The sequence below is a fragment of the Chenopodium album genome, chromosome 1 (assembly GCF_948465745.1).
Source record: "Chenopodium album chromosome 1, dcCheAlbu1.1, whole genome shotgun sequence".
Lineage (NCBI taxonomy): Eukaryota > Viridiplantae > Streptophyta > Magnoliopsida > Caryophyllales > Amaranthaceae > Chenopodium > Chenopodium album.
In genome coordinates, this window is record NC_137834.1 from 37,890,988 (window position 1) to 37,913,051 (window position 22,064).

Sequence of the window (22,064 nt, forward strand, 5' to 3'; positions counted from 1 at the left end):
ACGTATACCGATGCTTTGGATCGGTAATTCACGAGATTCTTCCAGTAGCGGAGGATGAGGACATACCGTTTGTACCGAATACGGTTGAGTCGGTATGTTTACTTTGTATATGTTTACTTAGAGACATATAAGTCTTGAAATTCGTCGTGCCATAGTCCACATATACAAAGTAAACATCAGGAAATACATGTTTACCGGATACGGTTGAGTTGGTATGTTTACATCTTTAAGAATACATCTGTAGGGAATGCACAATCCTTGCATGAGAGCCATATAGGAGGTAATACCGTCCACTCTTGCCCTTAGATGATTAGGAATGCATCGTACGCACCGCCTATGGTCTATGGCTAGTATTCTCCTCACTTCATGCAGCCGGCTCTCTTCAGAGGCCAGGTGGCGTACAGCAATGTCCAGCCACTAGACTGGTAGCTTCATTTGCTCCGCCTAGGAGAACAACCTTCTGCGATCACCCGGAAAATAACCGAGGCGGCACAGTCGGCCAAGGTTAAAAACGTGTTGGTAGATACTAATGATGGTACCTCCAACCCGGAAGACCACCTTATGGCATACACCAACCTCATGTATTTATAGAGGTTGGACGATGCCACTTGGTGTTGATGCTTCCCGACTAAATTGAAGGGCATTGCCCAATAATGGTTTGGCAACTTGCCAGCCGGTTCTATTGATAGCTTCAAGAAATTTGCCTTCTTGTTTGCTTCCAACTTCATAATGAACATCCATGCGAAGAAAACAAGTCTTAACTTGAGCACCAGTAAGCAGGGAGAGAGAGAAGGAATACGCTCCTACATTAGGCGGATCAATCTGACAAGAATTAAGATTCAGGGACAGTCTGATGAGGTAGCTTTCACAGACTTCTTTAAGGGTCTGAGAGACATCAGAGCTTGGAATCCGAGCAGATACCCACCTAAATTTCCGCACCTTTTTCTCTCCCTTCAAGTTACTAACTTGTTCGTCGGAGGCGGAGCACCACCCAACCGGTGTCTCCGTTTGTTTTGCAGGTACAGGCCGCACCGGATCAGTCTTCGTGTTGTAACTCTCACGAGGGACAAAAACACCCTAAACATTTGGCGCCGTCTGTGGGGAGAGTACCTCGAAGATGGTTCAAGAGTCTGTACCACCTCCTAATCTTCTGGGCGATGACCCAGAAGTCTTTACAGACCAGGAGGATGAAGATCCTCAGGTTGAAACCTATACAGCCGATGATGGCTCTCTGATAACCAAGCGCATCCGGCCCAGAGAGACTCTGGAGCGGGGTGCCTCCCAGGCGGGTACAAATCGACCCCCTAGACTGCCGGAAGGGGAAACCCATACGGCAGCTGGATCAGCACCCGTCACCCGAGACGAACTCATGAGATTCATGACGAGTTTCAAGGGTGAAATTAAAGAGCTGATCACTAAGAGTCGGGCTGGCCCAAGTAAAGGCCAGTCGGCCAAGAAGACTCCTCTAGAAAAAGGGAAGTCAGTCAGAGATCGGCAGCCCACTCCTCATCCAAAGGAGAAGGCAGCCGGGACCATTGATTGGTCCAAAATTCTTCTTCCTAAGAGGAATACCAACAATACCCGCCGGACTCAACAGCCGATGGGAAGTAAAAAAATCAACTCTTGATGCCCGGGAAATCATCAACCGGAAGAGAAATCAACAGTTGTCTACGTCGGCTTCCACGTCGAACTTTCCTGACAGCTTCAACAACACCTCTGCAGGGAATGCACCTTCCCTACATGAGAGCCAGACAGGCAGTAATACCGTCTATTCTGGCCCTCAGATGATAGAAACTGTACCGTATGTACCATCTCAGGTCTACGGACAGTATCCCCCTCACTTCATGCAGCCGGCCCTCTTCGGAGGTCAGGTGACATATCACAATGTCCAGCCACTGGACTGGCAGCTCCGTCTGCTTCGCCTGGGTGAACAACCTTCTGCGTTCACCCGGGAGATAACCGAAGCGCCACAACCAGCCAGGGTTAAGAATGTATTGGTAGGTGCCTATGATGGTATCACCAGCCCGGAAGATCACCTCATGGCTTACACCAACCTCATGTACTTACAAGGGTTGGATGATGCCGCTTGGTGTCGATGCTTCCCGGCTACATTGAAGAGCATTGCCCAACAATGGTTTGGCAATTTGCCAGCCGGGTCCATTGATAGTTTCAGGAAGCTGGCCTTCCTATTTGCTTCCAACTTCTCAATGAACATCCCTGCTAAGAAAACAAGCCTGGACTTGAGCACCATTAAGTAGGGGGGGAGAGAAGGGTTGCGCTCCTATGTCAGGCGGTTCAATCTGATTAGAATTCAGATTCAAGGACTGTCTGATGAGGTAGCTTTTACAGACTTTTTCAAGAGTCTGAGAGACGGGTCGACTTTTAAGTTCCACCTTGTCAGAAAAGGGGCTTTCACTTTACAGGCGGCCTTGAGGGAGGCGGAAAGCTATATTCAAGCAACCGACCTTTGCTCGCCTGGTAATCAGTCGGACTCCAAGAAGTCTGACAAAAAGAAAGACCACCGGCCTGCTCAGCCGGCCAAAAATAAAGAAGAGAGCAAGAAAAGAAAAGAAATATGGGCGGTCAGTGACTCTGACCAGCCGTCCCAGAAGAAAAAGAAAGAGTTTAAACCGTACGTCCCTAAGTACGAGTTTAACAAGGACTGCAACTCCATCCTCATGGAAATTAAGGACTGGCTATCCCTAGAGAAGCCGAATCCAATGAAAAGTTCTATTCAATCAAGGAACAAGAACAAATTCTGCCAATACCATGAGGAAGTTGGCCATGACACCAACGACTGCTTCAGCCTTCAACGGGCGTTAGACCGTCTGGCTGATAAGGGGATGTTAAAGTCCTACATTTCTAAGTCCCCAGCCGGGGCAAAAAAGAAGAGCAAGGGTCAGTCCTCCAAGACTACCCCCCAGCCTGCTAGTAGCTCGGATGCCGACAAGGAGCCGGTCTACACAATATCTGGCGGGTTCTCATGTGGTGGCCCTACCATCCGGGGCACCAAGAGCCATCTTCGAAAGATGGAAAAAGATGATTATGAGCAGGCGTCTGCAAGCTCCTCCTTCCCAGACGTCTTGATCACTGAGAAGGAAAGGGGCAGCGTCCGCCGTCCGCATGATGACCCGGTCGTCATTGAATGCAAGGTTGCCAACCAGCTGGTTGGACGGATCCTTATTGACATCGGCAGCTCATCATACATCATCAGCCTCCGGTGCCTGCAAAAGCTGAAATACAAAGTCAGCAGCATGCATCCGGTCACCCACCCCTTGGTTGGTTTTGGGGGTGGGATGGTCTACCCAGCCGGAAGAATTGATTTACCCATCCGGCTGGGAGAGAAAGGCCAGGGACGACATATTGTCGTCAGATTCTTGGTCGTTAAGGAGTTGACCGCCTACAACATTATCCTTGGTCGGTCAACTCTCAACGAAGCCAAGGCGGTAATCATCCCGTCTCTCATGCTCATCAAGTATGAGAGGGATGACCGCTATATTGGTTCCTTGTATGGGGATCAGAAGACGGCCCGGGAGTGCTACCTCTCAACCGTCAAAGATACTATGGCCCCAGGCGGCCAGGAACCAATAAATCTTGACAATGTCAAGGATGCCGAGCCAGTACCTGCCCAGCCAGCAGTCGGGAAGAAAAGAAAGGCACCTCTACTGGTGGAGGTGAAGAAAGAGAAAAAATAGCAATCACTGACCGGTGAACGGTCAGACAAGCTCCGTCCCCAACCGGCTTGTGAAAACATTGACCTCGCTCTGGATGACAGCCGTCTAGAGCGTACTGTAAAGGTTGGGACGGTTGCTCATGCTACTCTGGGTGCTAGCTTGCACCTTCTGCTGAAAGAATTCAAAGACATTTTTGCCTTTGAGGTTGATGAGATGCCAGGCGTCAGCCCGGATCTCGTTGTCCACAAACTCGTCGTGGACCCCAAAAAGAAGCCCATCCAACAAAAGAAAAGAAACCACGGCGAGGAAAGAAGTCAGGCGGCAGCTGCCGTAGTCAAGAAGCTGCTAGACGCCGGGTTCATTCGGCCTTGTAATTTCCCCGACTAGGTGGCCAATGTTGTCCTTGTTAAAAAAACCGAATGGGACCTGGCGCATGTGTGTTGATTACACAGATCTCAACAAGGCGTGTCCAAAGGACAATTACCCGCTTCCAAAGATCGACAGTTTGGTCGACTCTACAGCCGGTCACGCCTTGATGAGCTTTATGGATGCCTATTCTGGCTTCCATCAGAAACCCCTCTGGAAGAAAGATCAAGAGAAGACGGCCTTCGTCACTGATTTGGGGTTATTCTGTTATACGGTGATGCCGTTTGGCTTGAAAAATGCGCCTGCCACTTTCCAACGGATGATTAATACGGTCTTCATTAATCAAATTGGGAGGAATGTGGAGGCGTACATTGATGACATGATAGTCAAATCCAAGCAACAGGCATATCACCTTGCTGATCTCCGAGAAACATTCACCACCCTCAGGCGGCATAAGGTCATGTTAAACCCCAAGAAATGCGTCTTTGGTGTTGAGTCTGGGAAGTTTCTTGGATTCCTGATTGATCAAAGGGGGATAGAGGCTAACCCCGAAAAGATACAGGCGGTGATTGACATGAAGTCACCCCGTTCTGTCAAGGAAGTTCAGAGACTCACTGGTTGCCTGGCCGCCTTGGGGAGGTTCCTCAGCCGGTCAGGCGATAAATGCCTTTACTTCTTCCAAGCAATCAGGAAGAAGACCAGGTTTGAATGGGGGGACGATGCTGATACGGCATTCCAGAAGTTAAAAGAACACTTGCATTTTCTACCTAGCCTGGTCAGTCCTTCGCCTAAGGAGACGTTGTACATGTATTTAGCCGTCTCTGATCATGCTCTCAGTGCCGTTCTCCTTGCTGAGCGAGACGACGTTCAGCTCCCGGTTTACCTCATTAGCCATGTTCTCAAACATGCTGAACTCCGGTACCCCATGGTTGAAAAATTTGGCCTTGCTTTGTATATGGCATTCAAAAAGCTGAAGCCTTACTTTCTAGCACATCCAGTGGTGATTTACACCAACCAGCCACTCAAGCGGCCAATGTCCACCTTGGAGTCATCCGGGAGAATGTTGAAAGGGGCTATTAAAATGCAAAGTCTTGAAATCACTTACGAACCAAGAAAGGCAGTGAAAGGTCAGGCGTTTGTCAACTTCATTATTGAAATGACCCGTCCGGTGGCTCCGGATAATCTTAATCAGGTTTGGAAAGTGTATCTAGACGGGAGCTCTACAAAGAACGGCTGCGGTGCAGGTGTAATCTACGAGTCTCCTGAAGGGGACAGATATGAGTATGCACTACGGTTCAAGTTTCAGGCCTCTAATAATGGGGCGGAATATGAAGCCCTGCTAGCCGGTATCCGTATGTGTAAGGCGGCAGGGGGAATGAAAATTGACGCCTACTCTGATTCACTGTTGGTCGTTAGCCAGTATGAGGGAAAATATTAGGCAACTCATCCGGCTATGATCAAATACCTTCAGGCAGTCAAAGAAGAGGCTGGGGCACTTGAGGAATTCCGTCTGAATCAAGTGTCTAGGTCGGACAACAACCAGGCGGATGCATTGTCAAAGCTGGCATCTTCCGCCTGCCATGATACGCCTCGGTCAGTCTTCTGGGAAGTACTTGAAAAAAGAAGCATCTCTGAAGAGCCCATTGGAATTCTTGACCGAAGCTCTACCTGGATGGATGGCATCCGGGACTACCTTTCAGACGGCACACTTCCTTATTCGCCACTAGAGGCAGCCGTCCTGAAGAAGCGAGCTGCAAGCTTCGAGTTGAGAAATGGAGAACTCTTCAAGGCAGGATTTCTAAAGCCTCTGTTGAAGTGTATTACCCTGGAAAAGGGGAAGGAAGTTCTCGAAGACTTGCACTCGGGATTCTGCGCCTCCCACATAGGCGGCAGATCCCTAACCGTCAGAGCCAAACGACATTATTTTTGGCCTACTCTTGAGGCAGACAGACGCCAAGGAGTTGGTGAAGAAATGTGACAAGTGCTAAAAATTCGACAAACTTATTCACCGTCCGGCTACTGATCTGACGGCCATCCACAGCCCAATCCTGTTTACAAAATGGGGCATGGACATCTTAGGTCCTTACACGACTGCTCCAGGCGGAAAGCGCTACATCTTGGTGGTTGTGGACTATTTCACCAAGTGTGTGGGGGCTGAGGCGGTTAAGAACATCAAGACCTCAGACGTAATTTCCTTCATTTGGAAGAACATTATCACCCGGTATGGGGTGCCTATGTCTATGGTGTTCGATAATGGTCCTCAGTTTGAGACGCCTCAGCTCAAAACTTGGTTGGGAGATCAAGGGATCTCAAGCTGTTTTGCATCAGTCGGTCGACCTCAAGCAAACGGCCAAGTTGAAGCCTTCAACAAACTAATCTCAGACGACATTAAGAAGAAATTGAAAGAGCCGGTGGCTTGTGGGCAGAGGAGTTAATCCATGTCTTTTGGGCCATCCGGACAACAGCAAAGGGGGCAACCGGTGAAACCACATTGGATTCACTCCCAGAACGCAGGGGCAATGCCGCCTTACGTCATGAGATTTACCGTCTGAGAATGACTAGAGCCTACAACAAAAAATTACACAAGCGTCCTTTGAAAGTTGACGACTTAGTGTTACGAAAAATGGAGGCAACCGGTAGGGCAAATGAGCTGGGAAAGCTAACCCCAAATTGGGAAGGCCCCTACCGGATCTATGAGGAAGTGAGAGGCGGCGCCTACCGCCTGGAAACTCCAGACGGCAGGCGCCTGCCTAGAACTTGGAATGTAGACAATTTGAAAAAGTACTACTTCTGAGAATGTAAGTTTTTTTTGTAAACAGTCAGTCAATTAATAAAGATTCAGACTTTGTTTGCAAAATTGTTTTGTTGCTTTTTTATTATCCGCTTGGGTAATACTCAGACGGATTCTTCACTTACCTAACTAAGTTTGATACTTAGTTGGTTTGCTTGACCGCCTGGGTAATACTCAGATGGATCCTTTGTTTATTTACTTCAGTTTGATACTTGGTATGATTTAATAATTACCCGTCCGTCTGGGTAATACCCAGACAGGCTTTTTGGTTTAACCAACTAAGTTCGACACTTAGTGTAAATTAACTGATTAAAAGCTAAGCACAAAAACGCTTGGTGGCTATACAGCCGGTCCTAAACAAGACCAAAGGCTAAAATGGCCGGATGGTTGCTCATTTTATAAAATCGCCTGTCCCAACATGGACAAAGGCGTCCGGCGACACCCCTCCGGGTGCAATCGTCGCAGAGAACAGACTAATTGTCGGTTCTACGTACCCATGCAGACGGCAAAAATTGAACGACCAAATTGTTCAACTCATAGCCGTCTGACCAAAATGACCTATGAAGAACGATAAAGTTTCCAGATACCGGATGCCCAGAGGCATCAGTCGGTCACCGGCTGAAGTTCTCACTTAGGTTATTTATTCTAAAAATTGTACTTCCCACCCCAATTGGGGCAAAAGAGTTGTTCAATGGCTACGAAATCTCTACAAAGACGGACAAACGTCGTTTGGGTAGTGATTGGAGCGCCTGTTGGTGTACGGCTGTGCACTTGGTTTGGGGCAATCACTACTGTGATTGATTGACTTACAAACATATCATGCTCTTTGCAGCATCAGACGTTTTCATCAATCGACCAACTCCACTTGAAACCAATCACACAGCCGTCCAGGGGCAAGGACAGCCAGACTATTGATTAGTTAGGCAAAAAATCGCCGCATGCTTTTGATAAGTTAGGCAAAAATGAAAAATTAAAATTCGCAAAAAATTAAATTCAAACTCAAACGCAAGATGATCAAAACTGACTCAGTCGGTGCATTTCATAAAGTCCACCCAACCAAACGGTTGTGGTGGAATAAAGTGTTAACCGGACCCCGTCCGGGAGAAATGAGAAATTGTTAATTAACCCGGCTCATTAGCCGGTAAATACAAATGCACTCGGCACGCACGCCGGAAAAACAAGTTTTGGCATACTGCCGCTGAATAAAAGAAAAAACAAAAAAACAGAGATTGGCATACTGCCGCTGAAAAGTCACTTCTGGCCTGCAGGCGGCTCCTCCTGGTCCTCTTCCTCACCGTTTGAGGGAATCTCTTGCGCTTCACCCGGACTAGGTAGATGAGGCACGAGGGGCACATTGTTGGCATTAACCCAGGCGTCGAAGGACTCAGGCTTTGGCTCACCCCTCTCTCTCAAGTACACCACGTCCTCGGCGTACCTATGAGCCAGTGCCCAGATGCCATAATCCGCATCTGGGTACAAGGCAGCCCAAGCGATCTTCATTCGGGCGTCATGGTCAGCGTCACTTTCAGCAACTAGGCGGTTCTGCTCCGCCTCCAGGGTTGCTGCAAAGTTCTTCTAAGCCTGAGCAGCCTCCTTCTCTAGCATCTCAACCTTGGTCTTCAGGTTGGTGTTCTCTTTAGAAACATCCTGAAGATTTCCAAGGTCCGTCTGGCCTTCTTGAGCGCCTCATCAGCCTTTTTGGCGCTCTCATCCGCCTTCTTCCTGGCCTCCTCTGCCTTCTTCTAGGCCGTCTCAGCATCGCCCGCCCGCTGTTTGGCCGTCTCCAGATCCGCCTCTAGCTGCTGGATTCTAGACGCCTGTGTCATTATGATTGCTTTAGTTTCAAGTTCATTTACGATAGTGGAGTGTAAAGCAATATTGTCAGCGTCTATGGCGGACTTCTATGCCCTTTTTACCTCTTCCCGTTTGCGGGAATAAGGACGTTTGAGCCCGTCTACCCGCAGCATGGCCTGCAAAAAGCAGGCGATATAAGTATTACAGGCGGGATAAAACACTTGGAAAAAATAAAATTTAATTGACAAGTTTCCTACCTCAGCCAGAAGGGATAGAATGCGTTCCAGATTGAACGTCTCTATCCCAGGGATACTGTCTTTATCCCTCTTCCGAACGACTTCCAGCATGGCCTTGGCATGCTTCTGGACGTCTGGCCAGCGGGGAGATTGATCTGCACCATAATCAATACGTGATGAGTGCGAAATTAAGGCATCACCTATTTGTTGCCGACCGTCTGAAGATGACGTCTGTTGAGAGTGGGATTTCACCCGCAAAGGCCACCCCAGCTCAAGCAGGGATTCAAAAGGGTTCTTACCTTCAGAGCCGGCCAAGCGGGAACCGCTTGCAGGCGTGGTGAACCCCGCGGCTGCTGATAAGGGGTTGACGAGATCAAGGCAAACGCTGCCGCCTATCTTCTCGTTTCGCCCCGCTATCCACATCTGCTGATGCCCGGCAAAGGCGCTAGGAGTTGACGCAGAGGTGGATTTTTTTTATTTTGTTGAGAACGGCGGGGGTCTCCTGCCTAGCCCGTTTGAGTTGTTTCTCAAACGACTTTCCAACCTCTCCTCCCTGCAAAAATAACCAAGTTAAGGTTAGCATCCGGGAAAAATAATTGTTAAGATCAATTTACGAAAGGGTCAGGCGTTTATTACCTTGGCTTTGACCTCAGCCGCAGCTTTCTCCGCAAGCTCTTTGCGGATGACTGCAGAGGATCGCTTGGGAGTCTTCTCCGTCTGCACCATTTTTAATGCTTCTTCTGCAAAAAGAGAAATTGGTCAATATCATAAATCAATTCTAATAAAAAGCTACTACAGACGGATATAAACTCAGGCACATACGTTTGGTAAACATGTGTCCTAGCCCGCAGGCGGCTAGGAAACACTAGTCCCTGAACCAGGCGCTCTTGGGGATCCAGTTCTTGGGGACTTTTGTTGTTTCCCCGGTTGACAAAGTTGCGTCTATGACGCCGAAAAAGTCTGCCTCAATGATCTCGTCAAAATCTTCCTCTGGGATCCGTGGAAGAGCGCACTTCCGACCCAACAAGTCGGGCTTCTTATTGTACAGACGAAATTCATAATTCTCCCGTCTGGTTGGAGCTGACATCAGGTAGAACCTGTGCTTCCAGCCGTCGAATTTCGAGACCTTGTCCAAGGTCATCATATATTGGGGCTGCGTGGTTAGTGTACCACGCCCTCCAGCCGCCTGGGCTTCTGCTAAGATAATGCATACTAGCAGAAGCCTCCCTGTTGTAAATTTGGAGTATCAACCCGAAATATACAAGGGATGAACCAAGATAAGTAAGACTAATGAACCAAATAGCTTCTTAGCTACAGTCACACCACTAAGAAACGAAATGGGTTCCTAAGATCACAAGCCAACTAGTAGTCTAAGCTAGTTAACTAAGCAAAGGAATTGAAATTCCAAATCCAAGAATTTCTGGTTTGTTTCTAATCCAAGAAACGAGTGTAAAACACAAAGTTTGTTTGTTCGAATAATCTGATTTTTTCATTCACATTTGCTTGCTATTTATAGTAAACAAGCATCCTTAAGTACAAGCTAATTTAAGTGGCTGTTTAGCTCACTTGTTACACGCCTAAGCTAAAGCTAAGTACAAATCAGCTTTTTGTTGTCTAGATACATTAATAAAAGAAGCCTTATTTAACTAGATACATCAAAGAGAAAATGGTGGCTTATAACCTCCAAATTAAGGCTGAAATAAAATCAGAATTAAGAGAGTGTAACTCCCCTTAATTCACGCCCATCCAAGCAGCAAGTTGGAGATGTATTTCCTCCAATATTCACGCCCAAATTCAAACAGCAAAGAAGTGTAACTCTTCCTTGGTTCAAGCCTTGAAATAAGCTTGAATGTATGTGGACAAGGGTGTACTTGGACGTCCTTTAGTTGCTCCAAAAGCTGACTGAATTAAACAGCCAATTGAAGGCTGAAATTAAGGCTTAAGATGCTCCAATGTTGACTGATATCAACGGCCACTTGAAGGCTGAAGTTAAGGCTTGTAATGGCTTGTAATTCCTCTTTGAAAACTGATTGTAACTCCCAAGTCAAAGCTTTGAAATTCCTTGTAAAAGAATTTCGGATTCCAAGCTTAAATGGCTGCCATTTTGATGTATCTTTTGCACTTGTACTTTTGTGTGAATGTGACAATATTTTTTGAACTAAAATCAGCTAAAAAGAACTAAGAAAAATATAACTAATTTGCAAACTTAAAATGACTAAAGTTTACAATTTATTTAAAGCATAAAAAGAACTAGAATAAACTAGTTATTAAGAACAACAAGAAATTCAAGGGATTGAATATCTTGCTGCCCATGGATAGAATGCATAGCACCAATACATGATGCTACGTCTTGAACCAAAGAAATGTCCATAACCAAGTTGTTAGGCTTGGCTACAACATTCCCCCCTTCTTGAAAAGAGTTTGCCCTCAAACTCGGCAACTCTTCAAACTCATCATAGTAAGGTGATAAATCAGCCACATTAAAGGTGCTAGAAACACCATAATCTCCGGACAACTCAACTTTGTAAGCATTATCATTCACCTTTTCAACAATAGCAAATGGACCATCACTACGAGGACTAACCTTGGAACGCCTCTTGGAAGGAAATCTTTCCTTTCGAAGATGAATCCAAACCAAATCACCAGGTTGAAAACGGACCTCCTTTCTCTTCTTGTCATAGTAGGCTTTAGTCTTTGCATTAGTTTGTTCAATTCGAGAACGAACTTGCTCATGCATAGACTTGATTTCTTTGGCACGCACCTCGGCATCATGACTAAACTTGTTAGGTGAGGGAATGGGATCAAGATCAATAGGAGTACAAGGATTGAATCCATACACAACTTCAAAAGGACTCAAACCGGTTGTCTTGCTAGGCACTCTGTTGTAAGCAAACTCCGCATGAGGGAGCATCTCTTCCCATTGCTTGGGACGTTTAGTAGCCAAAGTTCGCAACAAAGTTCCCAAAGTTCTATTAGTCACTTCGGTTTGACCATCTGTTTGAGGATGACTTGAAGTGCTAAAGTTCAATTTCGTGCCCATCTTCCTCCATAATGTAAGCCAAAAATGACTTAGAAATTTTGGATCACGATCACTCACCATGGATTTAGGTACACCATGCAAACGAACAATCTCATTGAAAAACAAGTTAGCAACATGAGTAGCATCATAAGTTGTATGACAAGAAATAAAATGAGCCATTTTAGAAAAACGGTCCACAACAACCATAATGGAATCTTTCTTTCGTTGGGTCATAGGAAGTCCCACAACGAAATCAAGACTAACATCTTCCCATGGAGCTTGCGGAATAGGTAAGGGCAAAAGATAGCCTTGTGGAAGACTATGACTCTTGGCCTTTTGACAAACCACGCATCTTTTCACAATAAACTCCACATCACGAACCAATCTAGGCCAATGAAAGTACTCTTGCACAAGAAGAGTAGTCTTCTCTATGCCAAAGTGTCCCGCCATTCCTCCTTCATGAAACTCTTTGATAAGAGATTCTCTTAGGCTTGATCTTGGAATGCACAACCTGTTTCCTTTGAACAAATAGCCATCTAAAATGTAATAATCTTTGTAAGCATGATTAGAACATTTTAGAAATAAATCACCAAAGTCATGATCATTTTTGTAACTTGCTTTCATATCTTCAACACTAATCACTTTTGCCTTGAAAGAATTCAAGAGTGTGTATCTCCTTGAAAGTGCATCAGCTCCTTTGTTCATGGCGCCTCTCCTATGCTTGATCACAAAATGAAAAGCTTGCAAATACTCCACCCATTTGGCATGACGTGGTTGGAGTTTTTGTTGGCTTTGAAGATATTTGAGAGCTTCATGATCTGAATGAAGGATGAACTCCTTGGAAATGAGGTAATGTCTCCAATGGTCCAAAGCACGAACAAGAGCAAAGAACTCCTTATCATAGGTGCTATACTTCCGTTGTGCTTCATTGAGTTTTTCACTAAAGTAGGCAAGGGGACGCCCAACTTGTGACAAAACAGCACCAATACCAACTCCACTAGCATCACATTCTACTTCAAAAACTTCATCAAAGTTAGGTAAAGAAAGAATAGGTGCACTAGTAAGTTGATGTTTTACCTCATCAAAGGCCTTTTGAGCCTTATCATTCCAAACTAACTTCTGATTTTTAGTTAGCTCGGTGATAGGTGCCATGAGAGTACTAAAATTTTGCACAAATCTCCTATAGAAAGAAGCAAGTCCATGAAAACTACGAACTTGTTGAATTGTTTGTGGCGTGGGCCACTCACGAATTGCAGCAACTTTCTTTTCATCAACTTCTATGCCTTGAGAGGAAACTTTGAAACCAAGAAAAATAACTTGGGAAGTGAAAAAATGACACTTCTCTAAGTTACCATATAGTTGCTCACGAGCAAGGGCTTCAAAAACCTGTTGCAAATGCATAGCATGCTCTTCTTCTTCCCTACTATACACCAAAATATCATCAAAATAGACTACAACAAATTTACCCATGAAAGGTTGCATAACCTGATTCATAAGGCGCATAAATGTAGATGGTGCATTAGACAAACCAAATGGCATCACAAGCCACTCATAGAGGCCCTCCTTTGTCTTGAAAGCGGTCTTCCATTCATCTCCTTCGAAAATTCGAATTTGATGATAGCCACTTCTCAAATCAATTTTAGAGAACACTTTAGAACCATGCAAATCATCAAGTAAATCATTCAACCTTGGAATAGGAAACCGGTACTTGATAGTGATTTTATTGATTGACCTACTATCAACACACATTCTCCATTCTCCATTTTTCTTAGGTACAATCAAAGTAGGACAAGCACATGGACTAAGAGACTTACGAATAAGACCCTTTGATAACAATTCCTCCACTTGTCTTCTAATTTCCTCGGTTTCTTTGGGATTGGTTCTATAGGCTGGTTTGTTTGGGAGCATGGATCCGGGTACAAGATCAATCTTGTGTTGGATGTCACGCTTTGGGGGTAATCCGTGAGGGATATCTTTGGGGAAAACATGGGAATAGGTTTTGAGAAGAGAGGTGAGGAGTGGGTGGTTTTCTTCTTTGGACGGTTGAGAGGGGGTATCAAGTTGGCTCAAAATGAAGTGTTTGTGAACTCTATATTCATGGAATTCAGATTTTATGAGAGTGGTGAGGGAAGTGGGAGGCGTGGATATGGGGTGATCATTTTTGAGGATTAAAGGGGTAAGGACAATTTTCTTTCCATCCTTAGAAAAGGAGTAGGTGTTTTTGTAACCATCATGCATCACACGCCTATCAAATAACCAAGGTCTACCAAGTAAAACATGACATGCATCCATAGGCACAACATCACACCATAATTCTTCCTCATAAGTTTTACCAATGCTAAATGATAACAAGACTTGTTGTGTGACATGAATCCCTTTACTATGACTTAACCATTGAATTTTATATGGTTTAGGATGAGGGATAGTTTTCATTTTCAGCTTGTCTATCATTACTTGTGAAGCTACATTGGTACAACTACCTCCATCAATAATCAAAGTGCATACCTTTCCACCAATGGTGCAACGAGTGTGAAAGATTGCCTCACGTTGCAAGCTCCCTTCTTGGTCCAACATATTGCTAAGCGTACGTCGAACCACCAAGCATTCTCCTTCATCCGGACCTAGGCACGCATACTCATCATTCTCTTCAAGATTGCTGTCCTCTTCAACCTCTAATTCGTTCTCCTCTTCATACTCTACCAAAGTAACAATTTTTTTATTAGGACAATCACTAGCCATATGTCCAAGGCCTTGACACCTAAAGCATCTTCTTGGGGCTGGTTTTGGGTTGGAATTTTGGGTGTTTTGTGAAGGTGGTTTAGAAGTAGGCTGATTGGATGTGGGTTTGAAAGGTGGGAAATTGGACGTTTGCTTTCTTTGGGGAAATGAGGTTTGAGATGCAAAACGTGATGATTCACTTTTGCCTCTTGCTTTTTGTTGCTGCTCAATCTTATGTGCTAAGATAATGAGCTCTTCAAGGGTGGTGTAAGGGTGTAGTTCGGCCACATTGGCTATTTTTGGGTCAAGTCCGCCTAGGAACCGAACCAAAGTTTGAGGCTCATCTTCCTCTACTCCACACTTCATAACAAATCCTTCAAACTCCCTAGCATATTCCTCTACTAATTTCGTACCTTGCTTAAGGTTATGGAATTTTGAAAAGTTTTCTTGCACATAGTATGTGGGAAGAAACTTTTGTTTCAACAATTTCTTCATCTTAACCCATGATCTCACTTTTTCTTTGTCTTGCCTTTCCCTCTTGGCGCACACACTAGCCCACCAAGTTGAGGCATATTTTCGTAGCTTCAAGGCCACAATTTTCACCTTTTTCTCTTCCGGTGTTTGCTTATAGTCAAACACTCTCTCCACCGTTCTTAACCATTCTACAAACTCATCAGCATCGAGTTTGCCATCATATTCAGGAATGTCTGCTTTTATGTCATTATTAGGCCGTGACCTTTCTCTTTCATGAGAAGGTCTATCATTGTGATTGAAATTAGATTCACTCAATTCTTCATCACTATGATTGGGTGAGCCCTCTTTTTGATGGCGCAACTTAATAGAAAGATCTTTTAACTGATCTTGCAAATATTGCATTCGTTGCTCCATATCTTCTTTCTCTTGTGCAACCTTATTGACATATTCTTGCCAATTAGGGGGTGGGATGTCGGACATGGTTTGTGTTTGGGGTATGTGTTTGGGTATGTGTTTGGGGTATGTGTTTTGCTAGATCCCCCTCCTTCTAGCGCCAAATGTTGTAAATTTGGAGTATCAACCCGAAATATACAAGGGATGAACCAAGATAAGTAAGACTAATGAACCAAATAGCTTCTTAGCTACAGTCACACCACTAAGAAACGAAATGGGTTCCTAAGATCACAAGCCAACTAGTAGTCTAAGCTAGTTAACTAAGCAAAGGAATTGAAATTCCAAATCCAAGAATTTCTGGTTTGTTTCTAATCCAAGAAACGAGTGTAAAACACAAAGTTTGTTTGTTCGAATAATCTGATTTTTTCATTCACATTTGCTTGCTATTTATAGTAAACAAGCATCCTTAAGTACAAGCTAATTTAAGTGGCTGTTTAGCTCACTTGTTACACGCCTAAGCTAAAGCTAAGTACAAATCAGCTTTTTGTTGTCTAGATACATTAATAAAAGAAGCCTTATTTAACTAGATACATCAAAGAGAAAATGGTGGCTTATAACCTCCAAATTAAGGCTGAAATAAAATCAGAATTAAGAGAGTGTAACTCCCCTTAATTCACGCCCATCTAAGCAGCAAGTTGGAGATGTATTTCCTCCAATATTCACGCCCAAATTCAAACAGCAAAGAAGTGTAACTCTTCCTTGGTTCAAGCCTTGAAATAAGCTTGAATGTATGTGGACAAGGGTGTACTTGGACGTCCTTTAGTTGCTCCAAAAGCTGACTGAATTAAACAGCCAATTGAAGGCTGAAATTAAGGCTTAAGATGCTCCAATGTTGACTGATATCAACGGCCACTTGAAGGCTGAAGTTAAGGCTTGTAATGGCTTGTAATTCCTCTTTGAAAACTGATTGTAACTCCCAAGTCAAAGCTTTGAAATTCCTTGTAAAAGAATTTCGGATTCCAAGCTTAAATGGCTGCCATTTTGATGTATCTTTTGCACTTGTACTTTTGTGTGAATGTGACAATATTTTTTGAACTAAAATCAGCTAAAAAGAACTAAGAAAAATATAACTAATTTGCAAACTTAAAATGACTAAAGTTTACAATTTATTCAAAGCATAAAAAGAACTAGAATAAACTAGTTAATAAGAACAACAAGAAATTCAAGGGATTGAATATCTTGCTGCCCATGGATAGAATGCATAGCACCAATACATGATGCTACGTCTTGAACCAAAGAAATGTCCATAACCAAGTTGTTAGGCTTGGCTACAACACTCCCAGCCGGGGTTAAGCCCCTGGAACTCGCAGGCGACAACATACCCCAGAATGTTTGTCTAAGAGTTGGGGGTAAGTTGCCAGACTCCGAGGCCGTAGCCTCTCAAAATTGCCTTCACCGCCTGGTGAAGGGGAAAGCGGAGACCAGCCTTGAACGCCGCCTCATAACAGCCAAAATAGTTGTTGGCGTTCTCTTGAACGTCCTCCCAGGCGACGGTGCCATTCTCAGGCGGCACCCGGATCCTATAACCGTCTCCTAGCGGGTGCATTTTAGTAAAATTCTTTAAGTTTTCCGCCATTTGGATCCGGTCCTTGGAGGAGACGTGGATGTTGAAGGGATCATCCTTCTCGTTCCACTTTTTCCTTTCTTCCTCCTGGCTATCCGGAAGCGGGGGTAAATCGTCACTACTCTCAGAGGTAGAGGCGGAGCTGTCGCTCTCCGTCTCCTCCTCACTTTGACTCAAGGGGGCAGAGACGACCTCCTCGCCGCCCTGGTCGCATTCCTCCAAGAAGGAATCAACCGAAGTTGAAGGGGCGCGCGGAGGGCATCTCTCCAGAGCCGTCTGGTCTCCCTGACCAGACGTTTCTCCCTCAGGCGTTTGGCCGCCTGAGCCTTCGCTCTTGTAATTTGGATCAGTTGCCGTCTACACTGTCCGAGCCATGGTGTCCTGCACAGACACAGAACTGGTCAGAATCCAAGGCAAAGGGTGGTCTCAACACCCCGAGACGGCACACCCAGTCCTAGACTCAGCCGTCCCTGGTGACCGGCTGTACTCTAACCTAGGCTGTGTCGTGTGTGTTGGTGATGCATCCATTTATTGCAGGAAATATATACAAGCGGTGAAAAAAGAAAAAGAGCTGAGAGAGGCAGAGACGGTACCTTTTGAAGTGAAATCTGAAACTAGGCGGATCTGGCTGGGTCGGTGGAAAACGAGCTCTCTTGCTTGCGCCTGACTCAGACGGATGACTTCTGCTCTCTCAAAGTTTTCTCTCTAGAAAATTTTTGTAAACGTACAAAATTATGAGGGTAAAACGGCTATATATAGAGGGTAAATACAGGGGCATTTCCGTAATTTACTTAGAAGGTGAACGGTTACTCTTTAATGGTAAAATTACCGCCAACCGGAGCGTGACATGTGTCACAGATGCCACGTGGCGTGCCACGTCACATCTGTGAGGGGCAAATGTTTAGGGTAATTTTACCCCGCCACGTGGTCCAATCAGAGGATGACACGTGTCAGCCTCAGGATGGCCCAAAGTAGACCAATCCCTGCTTGACACGTGTCACTCCAGAAATTAAGGGAAAAAGGCGGCCTTCAGGCCTAAATCCCGAGAAAGCCGCAAAACGGCGCGGCCCACCAATGATTAGGGTTCAGTGACCTAATCAGGGGTACAATTCCCAAAGACCCTATAAATAGGGAGATGTCCCTCTTTTTGAGGGCACGTTTTACCATTTATTACACTTGCATTCTCTCACATCAGAGAAACACCTGAGCTTGGAATCCGAGCAGATACCCACCTAAATTTCCGTCCTCTTTATTCCTTTTCAAGTTACTAACTTGACCATCGGAGGAGGAGCTCCAACCACCCGGAGTCTCCGTTATTTTGCAGGTACAGCTCGGCCGGATCAGACTTCGTGTTGTAACTCTCCCGAGGGACAAAAACACCCAAAACAGTTAGATTATGGCCAAGAATATCTAAAGTACTTGGATAAGTAACAGGATGAGTTCTTGACTTGTGGAAACAAATACAATGTGAGAATTGATGTTGCAAGCACATACCTTAACAAGGATTAGATCCTTAACAAGGAAGCCGTTTATAAGCACGAGCTAACAATAAGTCGTGGCTTGAGAATGGTAACATGGACGTGCATCCATGTGTAATGTGAAGGAATTTAAGGAAAATTTTCATGATCACAAGTGATTAGGGTTTCCCAAATGATTGTGAGCCGTTTGGAGTGAAACCCAAGCAAAGCATCACCAGGAAGTCTACTAAAATATATGTTGAGAATATTGTTGCCTTAATTGCGATAATAAAGAAGATGTTTTATGGGAAGTTCATTGCTGAATGTTAATGATTGTAGGTTGTCAAGTTGAAGGTCTCAATCATGAAAATCAGTGGGAGCCATCACTTGGACAGTAAATCCTAAATCACATATAATCCATGACACTCTCAAATTTTATTATCTTATTATGAAAGTGATCAGTAATGAAGATGCTAAGATTAGCAAAGTAGTTATAACTAAACCTATGCAATAATTGAACGACAACATTCACAATTGCATGAAAGAAATCAAGCATATTAGATATGGGTGTGATTTCTATAGATGTTTCTATAAAGAGTGATACTCTTAAAACATTCGGAAAAAGCATTTATCATAAGATAAACCATTCAGGCTTTGGAGTTATTTAAAATTTCATGTAATTTTATAACTCCGTTTGCTATTTAATTGTGGTTTAGAATTAAATAATGAGTCCATTCGATACTTGGAATATTCAAAATAGGGTATCAAGACCAGTCTTAGTAAGGAAACACCTATTAAGTGAACGTTGAATATTATAATCGAAAATTGTTCCTAATCGAGGTCATTTAAACAATGGACGATTAATGACCAGTTGAGATTAGTGTGTAGTTTGATTTATAGCACCGTTTCATGTGCTACAAGGACATGATTATCATGAATCATTTGCACATGTATTGGATTAGAACCATACTGGATCGACCTATGAGAATACTTTAAGAGATTAAAAATCGTCATAAGTATACTTCTCATTATTGCTATCAGAACCTTTTTTCCTTGACCATGAGTATTGTGAGCTTTCTTGTTTGAGTACTAGACTGCTTTGATGATTGTCAAACGTCTGCCGTAACAGGGGATTATAACGACATCACTCGGGCGGCTAGGTCCTCTAAGTAAGAGAAGCTACATTACAAGAGTGGAAATGTCCCCCTATTAAAATTAGGGAAGATGTCTTTGTTGTTTACAAGGCCTCTCGTAGAGCGAGTCTGTAAAAATGAATGGCCGTGCTCGGATGGATTTTAGAAATCATCTGTTTATAGACAGTCGAACTCGGAATCGAGAAACACTTCTGGATGATAAGGATGACAAAATAATCTTACCTTATAGTTCATGAAGAGACATTAAGCGACATAGGAAAAGGGCTATACACTAAAAGCACACTTGTCCGGAATGACAAGTGGGAGATTGAAAGGAATAGTGTCCTTCAAACAAGTGTATTATTCTAATAGTGGGTTAAAAATTATTAGAAAGCTAATATATTCAGTAAGGTCAAGTGATCGGAATGCCTAGGTGGAGGCCGCTTCCGATTAGTAATATTAATGAATAATTAATATTACAGCTTAATCTTGATTAAACCATTCGGGTCACACCCAAGCAATTAACGAACCAACTCGACGAATTAATTCGGAAGAAATTAATGAGTCACCCGAGTATTAAATATTTAGACGTCGAAAATTCGAGCTAAGAGCGTCGAAATCGAGTGTCAGAGAATCTCAAATGTCAAGCAAAAATTTAGGATTTGGCGAGACGAGAAAATGCTTCAAGTAACAAGTAAAATCCTAGCCACGCGAAAGGCTAGGAAAGGGCGCCCAATAAAAGCGTGCCACGTGGCCGCACACATGGCAAAATGCCACGTGGCAGCGCACGTGGCAGCCACAACGTTGGCAGCGCGCCATGGTGGTGGCACGTATGGCAAGGGGCCGTGGACTCGGGTGACGGGTCATGGACACGAGCCAAAAGAAAATGGCCCAACCGAACCCAACTTAGGGCTCAAGGTTGGGTGACGCATGGTTAGTTCACAATGCATGTGAAATGCCTTGGGGACCAAGTGAGAAACTGGTCATCACCTAACCATGTGACACTTGTTACTTGTTCCTTGGTTCATTTAACTAAGGGTTGATTCATCAATCTTTCCATGTGGGATCTTTTTGGTGAAAAAGTCCCATATTGAAAGATGAGTGGAATTCACAAGCTATCCTTCCTTATAAATATTCAAAGCATGGCTTGAGAATTCTTTGCTTGAGTAGGAATTCAATAGCGCATTGCATTAGCAAAAACTCTTAAACTCATATAATACTCGGGTTTTGGTCGGACCTCGCTAACCTCAAGGTAACGGACCTAAAAGTCGGTAGTTGTTTTTGCGGGTGGATCTCCGTCGGAGGCTCTCGTGTTTTCGGGGCTATGCTTCTCAAGTAAGAGCCCATTCAGTCGGGCGAAACACGCGTCAAAGGTATATTTCCTATTTTGCCCTTTTGTGATTATTTATGCTTTAGTATTATTAATTATTGCGAGCGTGATCCTTGGCTCAGGTTTATTTCTGTGGTGAGTCGGACTCACCAAACCACAACATCCCTAATTAGTGATTGCTATTTCTTCACCTTCTTCACCTCCACCAGCTGTTCAGTTTTTCTTTTCTTTGTGGCTAGAGGGGGTGAATTAGGGTTTTTGACTTCGTCAAGGTTTATTGGCTCCTTCGAATGACTAGCTGCTGCAGCAGTCGGCTTGATTTCTTACAAGTAGCACTCCCTTGCCGTCTTCTGATCCCCGTCGAGGAAGCCAACAGAACCATCATACTTTTCATACTTCAGAAGCATAAGAGTTGGGATGATGACGGCCTTGCACTCGTTCAGAGTGGGTTGGCCAAGAATAACATTGTAGGCAGTCAGCTCTTTAGCCACCAGGAACCGGACCACCATGTGTCGCCCTTTCCCTTTCTCCCCCTGCCGGATGGGTATATCAATTTTTCCGCCTGGGTGCACGACCCTCCCCCCCCCCCCCACCACAGCCAACTAACAGATGGAAAAAGTCGCGCCGATTGTCTAGCTTGTACTTAAGCTTGGACAGACACTTGTAGCTGATGAGGTCAGAAGAGCTACTCGTGTCTATTAGGATCAGGCCAACCAGCTGGTTGGCGACCTTGCATTCAATGACGACTAGGTCATCATGCGGTCGGCGCACTTTTCCCCGGTCCTTCTTAGTGATGAGGATGTCTGGGAATGTTCCACTAGAGGACGCCTATTCATCATCAACTGAATGGATCATCCTTTTCAGATGACCCTTGGTGCCCTGAATGGTTAGGCCACCGCATGCGAATTGGCCTGCTATAGTATACACTGGATCCTTGTCGGTATCCGAGCTACTAGTAGGCTAGACTGTTTTTGACGACTGCCCCGGATTTGTCTTAGAAGTAGCTTTGGACTTCAAGACATAGGACTTCAGCAAGCCCTTGTCCGCTAGACGAT

At 44.5% G+C, this 22,064-nt stretch overlaps 1 protein-coding gene across 1 annotated transcript in view; it reads right to left on the minus strand.

The window, feature by feature from the left end:
* Window positions 1-1,657: 1,657 nt before the first annotated feature.
* Window positions 1,658-22,064, minus strand: part of LOC145631437 (uncharacterized) — a 158,470-nt gene continuing 138,063 nt past the window's right edge. The window contains exon 9 of the mRNA XM_081683511.1: window positions 1,658-1,736. Within this exon, the coding sequence (XP_081539637.1) occupies window positions 1,658-1,736 (79 nt within the window). The remainder of the gene's footprint in view (window positions 1,737-22,064) is intronic.